Genomic DNA, 12,280 nt, shown 5'->3' on the forward strand with positions numbered 1-12,280 from the left:
TCAACTCTTCACATGTACATATAAAACACACATATACATGAATATATATATATACTCACAAAAACATATACAAACTTTATTTCTTATTATACGTATGATGGGAGACCACAAGCCTGCCACATCTCATCTGTGAAGGTCAGTCAATGGACAACTCTATGGGATCAGTTCTTTTCTTTACATGGACTCCAAGGATCAAACTCAGGTCACCAGACTTGAGTAACAATCCCTCTACCCACTGAGCCATACTGCCACACACAAACTCTTTTAAAAAAAAAAAAAAAGTAAAAAGTAGCGACACAAGCCTTTAATTCCAACACTTGGGAGACAGAAGCAGGCAGATCTCTGTGAGTTCAAGGCCAGCCAGAATTACACAAAGACCCTGTCTCCAATGATGATGATGATGGTGATGATGATACTAGCAAAAGGCTATGTCACTGAGCTATTTCTTGGGACCCACCATTAGCATTTGAGACTTAGCAAAATTAAGGTGGCTACAGATAGTTCAGTTAAATAAGGGCTCTGTAGCCATATACTTCATGGCATACTTTGGGGTCATTTCACCATTTCAAGCAGGCCTCCTAGTTCTTATCTAAATATGGAATACTTAAAACAGCTTTTATAAATGTTTAATAAAAAAAAAAACCAATGTTAAGCAGTTTGTAAATATGTCCGTTTTCACTCTATGGTAAAAGCCACATAAGTTTGTGTCTACCTTTCCTGTTAAACCTGCAACCCTTAACAGAACTGTGGCCTTTACACTGTGGCTAAAACTTAGCATATACAGGAAAGAGGAATTGTATTGTATTAAACAGGTCAGATCCTATAAAGACAAATTTATCAAATGATCTTATATGACATACTCCTAACACACAACTGCTAGAATATATGCAGTGTCTGGCACAAAAGAAATGCCCAATAAATAGTATTTCTCAGGCTGGGACAAAGTCTAAGTGAATAAACTTCTTGCCATCCAAATAAACTGAACATGAGTTCAGATCCCCAGAACTCACACACCTATAATCCCACTGTTCCTACAGAGCTAGGAGGCAGAGAAAAGAATTCCTCAGCAGTCTGTGAGCAATATGTAGCACTGAAAAAGATCCTGTCTCAAGGTAAACAGTGAAGCCCAACACCCAGTGTTGCCCCTGTACTGGCTGGTTTTGTGTATTAATTTGACACAAGTTAGGGTCATCAAAGAAGGAGCCTTCCTTAAGGAAATGCCTCCGTGAGATCCAGCTGTAAGACATTTTCTTACTTAGTGTTCAGTGAGGGAGGGCCCAGCCCATGGTGGCTGATGCCATCCCTGGGCTGGTGGTCCTGGGTTCTGTAAGAAAGCAGGCTGAGCAAGCCATGTGAAGCAGGCCAGTAAGCAGCACCCCTCCATGGCCTCTGCTCCTGGAGCCTCAGCTCCTGCTTCCAGGTTCCAGCCCTGTTTGAGTTCCTGCCCTGACTTCCTCCAGTGATGAGCTATGATCTGAAAGTATAAGCCAAATAAACTTGTTCCTTCCTCAGCTTGCTTTTTGGCCATGTTGTTTTATCACAGCTACAAATAAATAAATAAATAAATAACCCTAAGACAGCCTCTGACTTCCACACATATGCTGTGGCACACACAAAATGAGATAAAAATAACTATTTTTTAAAAACAGCATCTTTCCTTTCTTAATATCTACTATTCAATTTTATATTGATTATCTGCAGACAATGGTTGGACCTATCTGTACTACCTACCTGCCCACCCTTTTAAGGTTTATTTTATGTTTGCGGGGATTTTGTCTGCATGTATATATGGGCACCATGTGTGGACACTGCATGCAGAGGTCAGAAGAGGGCATCAGATACCCTGGAACTAGAGTTACAGATGGTTGTAATCTGCCATGTGGATACTCAAAATTGAACCTGGGTCCTGTGAAGGGCAGATAGTATTCTTAACCACTGGTACAGAACCTGTACTATTTTTAATATCAAAAGTTATGTTATGATATATTGCCAGGTGTGGTGATGCATGCCTTTATTCCAAGCACTTGGGAAACAGAGGCAGGTAAATCTCTGCCTGGGCTACACAGAGAAGCCTGTATCCCAAAGTCTCCTTGAGATCCCAAGATACCTGACAGCTAATTGAAAAGCCAGAACAAGTTAGCGGTGACAGGCTCTTACAAAGCTGTTCTTTATCTTGATTGTACATTTCACTGTCTTCCACGTATCCCCAATGAGTAGTCATTTTACCAGTATGGTAGAAAAGGCTAAAGATTGGTTGATTTAAAGTCTCTGAGATCAGGGCTGTTTTAGGGTTTTGTTTGTGTTTTTGATACAATGTCTCACTATATAACCCAGGAAAGCAGGACACTCAAGGATCTCCAGTCACAACCTCCTGAATTCTAAGATCATAAGCATGTATCAGCATGTCTAGCTCATCTCTCTCTCTCTTTTTTTCCTTAACTTGGCTTATTTTTTCGATCAATTTCAGAAAATATGGAACTTACATAGGATTTATGAATAATAGAGAGTTAGAAGATGTTCCTATATTCATTTACCTAGTCTTCTGAACAACAGATATATATTATTTTTTAAAGTCTGGTAAGGCCAGCAATCCCCAGCATTCAGGACACAGAGTTAGTCAACCTAATTTACCAAGTGAGCTCCTGGACTGTGAGAGCTGTTACACAGAGAAACCTTGCCTCAAAAACAAAAACAAAGAAACAAAGTCTGGTTAGCTGAGCACTCAGACAGAAGGCAGGGGCAAGATCTCTGTGAATTCAAGTCTGGCCTATCTGGCATAACGAGTGAGTTCCAGGTTATCCAGAGGAGCATAGTCAGACCCTGTCTCCAATAGAAAAGAAAGGGGAGGGGGTTTGGAAGGATGCTGGAGAGATGACTCAGAGGTTAAAAGCACTGACTGCTCTTCCAGAGGAAGGGTCTTCAATTCCCAGCACCCAAGTAGCACCTGGTAACTATGTCTAATTCCAGAAACTAACACTCTCACACAGACATCCATACAGGCAAAACACTAATGCACATAAAGTAAAAATAAATTAAAAATAAAAAAAAGTTGGTAAGAAAATCTAGATAAGCAAAAACCTAAAATATACAGTGTACTTAAAGTAATGATCAAATTTTAAACAGTACAAAATCTTTCCTGAATATGCTATTAAACTTTGCTGTGATGGTTTGTATATGCTTGGCCCAGGGAGTGGCACCATTAGAAGGCGTGGCCCTGTTGGAGTAGGCGTGGCCTTGTTGGAATAGGTGTGTCACTGTAGATGTGGGCTTTAAGAAAGGACCCTCATCCTAGCTGCCTGGAAGTGAGTATTCTGCTAGCAGCCCTCAGATAAAGATGTAGAACTCTCAGCTCTTTCTGAACCATGCTTGCCTGGATGCTGCCATGCTCATGTCTTGATGATTATGGACTGAACCTCAGAACCTGTAAGCCAGCTCCAATTAAATGTTGTCCGTTTAAGAGTTGCCTAGGTCATGGTGTCTGTTCACTGCAGTAAAATCCTAAGACACTTGCCATTAATCAAATATCAAATCAAATAATACAATACAATAATAGCCTAGGACAGCATACACTTCCTAGTGTTTGCCATTTCTTAAACACTGTTCTAAACCCTTTACATATATTACTTCATTTAATCCTCATAATAGGCTTTATAAAATCAGAATATTTTTACTATTTGTATTTTCAGATGAGAAAATTGATGTACAGAGATTACATAATTTAACCAAAATTGCAAAGATAACAAAATACTGAGGCCAAATTGAAGCTAAGCAACCTTGAGCCAGAATGCATACTTTTATTTCTTATTTATCTTTGTGTATGTGTGTCTAAGCCTGGTCCTCTAGAAAAGCAGTCAGTCACCCTCACCAACAAAGTTGTCTCTGCAGCCCCCAGATCATGCTTCTTTAATTCAGAAGTTTCTGCTTATATAAAAAAACTAAAGCACTCATTTGAAATGTGGACTTATGAACTATGAACTATGGCATGGTGTATAATGTAGGAAAAAGTAGAACCATCTGAATGCCCAGGAATAAAAATTGGCTACATAAACCATGGCAAAGCTGTTCCCCTTCAATGAAGTTGCTATCCTGCTATTAAAAATATTTATTAAAACAAACGTCTCATGACTTGAGGATAATGCTCTAAATAAATGTATAAGGGAAATGGGTACAAAATACATACATTATACGATTCTTAATGATCAAAAGGGGATCTCAAACACAAACCTGGAAAGACTATTCTCGAATGATAATGTTGATTTCTTAGTGGGGAGATCAGGGATTCTTGTGTTTACATTTTAATGTTTTAAAGAAAAACACAAGTTAATACTACCAACTGAAACAAAACTGTCATTTTTCTCTTAATTCAACTTTATCATTATAACCCCAACCAATTTGGAAAGAAAAAAATGCTAAAACAATTTGAAATCTGTCTAACTCCAAGTGGCGGTTCCCTTTGATCTGTGCCCTTTGAACATCACATAAATACTAAGCATAAACCAAAAAGAACCTTCAACTTCAACTTTGGAAACAGGATGAAAGTATTTTCATTTTTTGTTGATATTTTCTCTGGGTTATTTTAGGATCATAGTACAAGAAATAGACTTCGGTACATATAGGCCAAAAATCACAGAATGTCTTTGTGGAAGTAGATTAGAGCCAAAAGTTGGACTAGGGAGAAAGAACAGCTGTTGCTAATCCAACTGTTTACCCTCTGACCCTCTATCTGCCCCATAACTGAACAGTACCAATTGTTTCCCTGTGTTATGGGGTGTTTACAATCCCTAAGAGGCATGAAAGGAATTAATAATTTAGCCTAGAAAGCTGACAGCCTTTATTGGGGAGCCCCTTGTCTGCAGGTCAGAAATCAGAGCAAGTGCTGTCTTGAAATCACAGGTCCCTTTACTGTTCCAGTTTTACAGCTTAATTGGCCCCCAAACATAAATCACTTATTTCTCCTATTTTGGGCAACAATGACCTCTATTCTCTATTTTCCTTGTACCAAGGCAGCCCTTGTTCTTTTGAGTTTTACAACTACATGGTAAACAAGGTAGCTGAGGGGAAAACTCGGAACAGAGCAGACTGGGGTTACTTGGACATAGCACAGAAAGGTTATGGTGTTTTGAACTTCTCTCGACCTCTGGCTGCCCCTGTACACAGCTTATGCTAAGGGCACAGTATATGGCACTTGTAGAAATGAACTTAGCCTGAACCTAGGCCATAACATTGGACTCCAGGAAACCCAGGACTTGTGGGGAGGAGCCAGAATGTGAACAGAAGCTCATATTTGAAGCATGCTGACCATCTGCTCTACTGCAGAAAAGGTAACCTGGTGATAAAAATCTTCCCTTAAGTAATTTCAACATAATTCCACCTGCTGTACCAAATCTACTATCTACAACCACTACCGAGCACAATTGAAAATTAGCTGCAAAGATGTTCCTGTCACAAAATAAACAGGAACAGGCTTTTCCCATTAGGAATTTGCAGTGGGAAGACATTAGGATCTCTAAATTCCAAAGATATGATGAAGAGAAAGCTCTATTATATTCAATTTAATGTGTAAAAATACAATATGGGAGATAGTATTGCTTCTAGTCAGAATACACAGAAATGCAGCATCAAAAAGAATAATAAAGGTTCTGGCAAGACAGCTCAGATGCTTCGCAGTCTTACAGAGGACCTGAGCTCTATACACAGCAGGTGTGAGGCGACTACAACTCCAGCTGCTCCAAGGGATCCAACACCCTCTTTTGGCCATCATGGTCACCTACGGTCACATGCAGATATACACAGGCACATACATACAATTAAAAATAAAAGATAGAAAGATGGCCCAGCCATCGAAATCTTAAAATCATTATAATCAATACCATCACTATCATAACCACAACCATTATCATCAGGCTTAGCCTGGTAGAACACACCTATAATCTTAACATTCAAGAGGAGGAGGAAGGATTACTTTGAGTATGAGGCCAGAATGGACTATTAGTGAATTCAAGTCACTCCAGATTACAAAGGGAGATCCTGTCTTTAAAAAACAAAACATCAAAATCTAATACAATTTGTACAGCCCACCTCTGTCTTACAGCTTCCTAGAATTTAAGAGTCAAGTTTGTGCACACTCAAACTCCAACACTAATATAGACTGAGATCATAAATTTTACTTTTGTCAACCCATTGTTATAATAATTATATCCTTGCATGTTTCTTCAAAGACATAGGACAAAATTAAAGTACTAAGTTCACAAAAGTGATGAAGGAACTGAGACTATTACCCACATATACTAAGTAAGTACAATTTTAAAAAGAAAAGCCATTTTTGGTGACTCCCATTCTACAGTAATATATAAAATCATGTTTATTTTCATGTAATGGAGAAGTCTGTAAACCACCATATTCAGTAAAGGAGCTCATGTAATCAAGGCTTTGCTCAACAAATGGCATGAGGTACTTGCAGTAAATATACAAGAATACAATTGGATGCCACTTGCTATAAGGTTTGAAAACTATCTTTCCAAATACTTCCAATATATTGCTAGTGTGTGAAGGTAAGAACTATACTTAGTCATTTGTGCAATCTAAGGCTAAGAACTGAGCCTGCAGCAAAGAAAAACACAGTGTTTCACTTACTTTTCAATTATTTGGTGTATTTTCTGTATTGTCACATGAAACACTGCTTACAAATTATCAGTGCCTTCCTAGCACTAAAAAAGTGCTTCTACAACAGGACCATAACTTAAGAAAATAACTGAATTTACCTTTTCCTCCTCCAAGACTAATCATAAAAGAATGACAGAGACAAAACACTGTGTCTATAGTCATAATATAAAACTGATTCTGAATTTTGTGAATTTCAAGAGCCACATCTAAAACTGCTAAGATCACAGTGGGGTAAGATCTCTGCTGCCAAACATCCTACATCTGATTCCTAGAAAACACATGGTAAAAGGAGAGAACTAACTCTCACACGTCATCCTCTGACTTTCCACATGTAAGCTGTGGTATGCACACGCCTCCTACATACACAAGTAAGTTTTGTTTTGTTTTTTAAAGCAAATCTAATTTCCTGGCATTTGATAAGTATCACAGATTTATTCTGCTCGGCAATATAGCACTAGTTGAACATGCATGAATATTTATCTTAAGGTATATGGGGAAAATACATGAGAAAGCCCATCTTCTCAGGGATGATATTAGCCAGTGAGTAAAGATAAACTTCATCACTTACCTAATAACATAATGATTAATACCCGCCGGGTGGTGGTGGCTCACGCCTTTAATCCCAGCACTTGGGAGACAGAGGCAGGCAGATTTCTGAGTTCGAGGCCAGCCTGGTCTACAGAGTGAGTTCCAGGACAGCCAGGACTACACAGAGAAACCCTGTCTCGAAAAAAAAAAAAATCAAAAAAAAAAAATAATAATAATAATAATGATGATTAGTTAGCCCCATGACTCTTTAAAAGTCCTAGAATCAGGAGGTAACTACACCATCTCCTAAATTTTAAATCTAAATTAACATTTGACCTTTTAGCATTATAGCAAAATAAGGTCAATACACAGTAGACATACTCATGTTTATTTCTCTAACAACTGTAACTATGTCCCAGAGTATTTCATGCAATAGTATGGGAGTACAGGAAATTTAAATGACTATGATTAAGACTTGAAAGACATAGTCTTGAAAGACATCATTTAACTAGATCTTGAGACAGTCACTCTTATAACTTAATCTTAATAACATAGATGCAAATGCTTTACAAATTAAACTGGCACAAAGATTATCAATTATAAACTTACATAAACATAAACATAAACATAAAGCTAAGCATGGTGGCATACATTTCTAATTCCAGCACTCAGGAGAATAGGGAACTCAAAGTCATCACCATCTACATGAGTTTAACATTAGCCTGAACTATAAGACCCTGTCTCAAAGAAAAAGGAAATATCAAGAAATGAGGGATAGTTGGGCATGGTGGTGTACACCTTTAATCCCAGCACTTGGGAGGCAGAGACAGGTGGATCTCTGTGAGTTTGAGACCAGCCTGGTCTACAACGTGGGCTGTTACACAGAGAAATCCTGTCTCAGAAAAGAAAAAAAAAGAAAGAAAGGAAGGAAGGAAGGAAGGGAGGAAGGGAGGGAGGGGAAAGGAGGGAGGATGGAAGGGAGGGAGGGGAGGGAGGATGGAAGGGAGGGAGGGAGAAATGAGGGTATTGGAGAAAAGGTTCAATGGGTAAAGTATTTGTTGCACAGCATGCTGAGTTTGGCTCCCTAGCATCCATGTATAAGTCAAGCATGTGGATGTGTGCCCGGAACCTCAGCACTGGAGAAATGAGAGACAGATCGCTAAAGCTTGATTCAGGATTAGTGAGAAATCCTGCCTAATAATAACAACTAAACAACAACAGTAAATAGAGGACACAACAATAACAACAGTAGCAGCAAATAGAGAACACACAAATGGCCTCCAAGTGCACATGCTCAAACACACACATGCACACACACACACACATAGACACACACATGAAGAAGGAAGGGATGCAGAGAAGGGAAAGGACAGAAAGGAGGGAGAAAAATTAAGTGGAAGGATGGAGAAAGAGGAGGGAGGAAGAAGAGAAGGGAAGAGAGGAAAAAGAGGAAGGAGAGGAGGGAAAGAAGAGAACAAGGATAGAAAGGGGAAGGGAGGAGGGGGAGGAAAGAAGAGAAGAGAAAAGGAGAGGGGAGAGGAGGAGAGGGGAGGGAAGGGACAGGTAACAAGCCTATGAACATACCTATGAAGGTGTTTCTAGATGGCTTTAACCGAGACAGTAAACTAACCCCTAACGGGGGCAGAGTCAGCCCATGGACTGGGACTCCAAACTCAATAAAATGTACAAAAGCACCAGCACCAGCATTCGTCTTTCATCCCCTTCCTGAATACAGACAAAAATATGACTGCTTCACATTCCTGCTGCAGGAACTAGATGTGCTCTAGTTGCCATGTCTCCTGCCATGGTGAACTGTACCCTAAACTATGAGCACGAAGAAACCCATCTCTCAATAAGTTTCTTTTGTTGGGTATTTAGTTACAGCAATGAGAAAAATAAGAAATTTAACTTCTTTGAATAAACTGTGAAAAGTAATTTAAACATTTTTGCCAGATACAGTGGCAAAGGCAAATGGACCTCTGTAAGTTTAAGGCCAGCCTGGTTTACACAGTGAGTTCCAGGACAAGCAGGGCTACATAGAAAGACCCTGTCTTGAAGTAAAAAAAAAAAAAAAAAGAATGGATGAAAGAAAAAGAGAGAAGGGGGAAAGGAGGAGGGGAAGGAAGAGGAGAAAGAAGAAGGAAGAAACAAAGAAAAGAAATGAATATATGGTTGTGTATGTATATAAATCCAACATTGTTTATTACTGATTTCACTGAAAGATGGAAAACCGAGCAAGGGTCATTTTAAACAAAAATTTTCAGCAAAAAATCTCCTATTAAAAGAATAGACCTGGCCATCAAACAATACTAGCGAATAAAAGAAAAAAAAAAGTCAGTAGAAAAGACAGACTATCATTCTTATGATTGTTATGAGAAGATTCAGAGTGAGGGCTATTCAAATAAAAGTATAAAAGACACCTTAAATTTGACATATGTAAGTGCACAGTCACACTTTTTCTTACCAACAAACAGTGGGTAAACACTGGGTAACATTTAGAACTTACTAGTGCCTGGATCAAGCTCTGCCAATTCATCCTGACAGAAACCTAAAGAGAGAACAGGGAGAAAAAACAATTATTAGTTTTCAATTACTCTAAGCTGACTCTAAATATTAAAAATCAAATATCATTCAATGGGGGAGGATTCCGAGTTCACGCTAGGATATGACTCAGTTCTTGCTGAGAATGAGCAAAATACTGGGTTCAATTTCCAGTAACACTCCCACACTCTAAATTAGACTCAAAAATTAGTTTGGGTTTAAAACTTAGTTCTAATAGTTACCTACTCTAAGGACCCCCTCTCTGGCATTTCCATTTCATCTCTTTCCATTTCCATTCATCTCTTTCCATTTCATCACCTAAATATAGAAATGGAGACAAGAGCTGGGTGGTGGTGGCGCACGCCTTTAATCCCAGCACTTGGGAGGCAGAGGCAGGCGGATTTCTGAGTTTGAGGCCAGCCTGGTCTACAGAGTGAGTTCCAGGACAGCCAGAGCTACACAGAGAAACCCTGTCTCGAAAAACCGAAAAGAAAAGAAAAGAAAAGAAAAGAAAAGAAAAGAAAAGAAAAGAAAAGAAAAGAAAAGAAGACAAGAGCATGTACCAGAGTTGTACCAGGAGTAAGAGAGTTTAGAAATATTCCTTAGCACATAGTAGGAGCTCAATAAACAATAGCACAGTAAGTATAAATAAAAATGCCAATGTCTATTGGAATAAAAACTAATAGGAAAGTTAAATCTCATTTAATATTTATGTTTGTTTATTTAATGGTATCAATTATGTCCCAAAAGAAAGAAAAATAAACAAAACAAGAATTTACAACAAATATACAAGATGAGTTTACTAAAGATTATCACCAATTAGGACTAAGGATAAAACTCAGTTGTTACAGTGCTTGCTTAGCACACATGATGCTCTCAGTTTGACCTCTGGCATTGTATGAACTAGGCAAGGTAGTTAGTACATGTCTGCAATCTAAGTATAAATGTAAATGTCTCTTATTTCCTCAGATGAAGGGATGAGATGAGAGACATACCCAAGCCCTGTGAATACAAGACCTGGACTGAACCCAGTGTGTTTCTCTGCACTAACTATTCCTAGGCCTAGACCTGGAAGCTTCTAGCCTCCTTACAATCTAACCTTCCAAGATGACTGATTCAATCTGGCTTCTCTTGGCTTGAATTGTTCTGCTTGGCCTGATATATACCTTGGCAATATGTTCTAATTTTCTGGCTCCTTCTCATTCTCTAGCTCCTTCTGTCTTCAACTGTGTCTATCTTGTTCTCTCTCTGTAAAACTGCCCTGACCAAACACCTGCCATATGCCCTGCCATACACACACCACACTCCCCCCCCTACTCTTCCCTGCTCTTCAGTAGCCCCTCTTCCTGTTATTCTCCTGTGAGTTGTATGTATCCTATCTCTGATTCAGTCTGTTAAATATTTTTTCTGATTTGTTTCTTTGTCTGACTCTTAATTAGAGGTCACTTAAAAACATGGCTGCTTCCTTCTACAAACTGACCTTCATTGTTAGGGATTAAAGGATATGTTTATATTCCAGCCAGATCATACTATAATACGATCCAGGGCATGTTTATATTCCAGCCAGATCATACTATAGTATGATCCAGGGCATGTTTATATTCCAGCCAGATCATACTATAATATGATCCAGGGCATGTTTATATTCCAGCCAGATCATACTATAGTATGATCCAGGGCATGTTTATATTCCAGCCAGATCATACTATAATATGATCCAGGGCATGTTTATATTCCAGCCAGATCATACTATAGTATGATCCAGGGCATGTTTATATTCCAGCCAGATCATACTATAGTATGATCCTGTGGGAAGCGGCTCCACTCTCACCATTACAAAGTGGCACTTGGCATAGGCATTGCTTGAGAGAAAAGACAACTCCATATATGGAGTTGTATGTGCTGAGAGGTGTGGTTACCCGATCACCCCACCTCGCGTGATTGAGAGTGGCCAATTAGTGACTTCATGGCAGCTGCTGATAGGATCAAGGTAATGCATATAAGGGGCTGCGGGAGCTGGGAAAGGGGAAGAGAAGAGAAAGAGAAAGCTGTACAGGGATAGCTGAATAAACCACTTGAAGAACACAGTTGCCGTTGCCTTATTCCACGGGTCGGACGTGGGTAGCAACAAGTGGTGCTGAAACCCGGAATCCACCGAAACCTCTCGGGATGTGTTCAGAACTTCTTGCGGCTTCAGGACAGTCGACTGGGTAAGTTCCCAGGTAAGTGGGACAAGTTAGGTTCTCGGGTAGGAGACAAGATAGGTTCCCGGTATTGGGACAAGTTGACAGCGAGAGTTGAAACTGACAGTTGACAGCGAGAGTTGAAACTGACAAATGAAAGTGAAAGTAGGTTCCCCGTTAGTGAAACAAGTCAGGCTCTCGGAAGAGACGATAAAGCGCTAAAGTGAAACTAGCCAATAAAGTTCCGGGTTTTCGGACAAGTTTCTTATAAGATGGGAACTTCACAAAGTCACCCAATTTTTTTTTGCCCTGAAAGAGCTTTTAAAAGCCAAAGGGCTGGGGATAAAGTCCTCTACATTAGAAAA

General features: G+C 39.3%; 1 protein-coding gene across 12 annotated transcripts in view; it reads right to left on the reverse strand.

The window, feature by feature from the left end:
* Nucleotides 1-12,280, reverse strand: part of Nr6a1 (nuclear receptor subfamily 6 group A member 1) — a 191,343-nt gene that overhangs the window by 133,420 nt on the left and 45,643 nt on the right. For all 12 annotated transcript variants that reach the window (XR_013108561.1, XR_013108562.1, XR_013108563.1 and 9 more), the window contains exon 2: nt 9,698-9,739. Coding sequence is in view for 6 of the 12 variants with exons in the window: in XM_076928679.1 (XP_076784794.1) it covers nt 9,698-9,739 (42 nt within the window). In the remaining 6 variants the exon portion in view is untranslated. The remainder of the gene's footprint in view (nt 1-9,697; nt 9,740-12,280) is intronic.

This window comes from Arvicanthis niloticus, chromosome 2 (genome assembly GCF_011762505.2).
Source record: "Arvicanthis niloticus isolate mArvNil1 chromosome 2, mArvNil1.pat.X, whole genome shotgun sequence".
NCBI lineage: Eukaryota > Metazoa > Chordata > Mammalia > Rodentia > Muridae > Arvicanthis > Arvicanthis niloticus.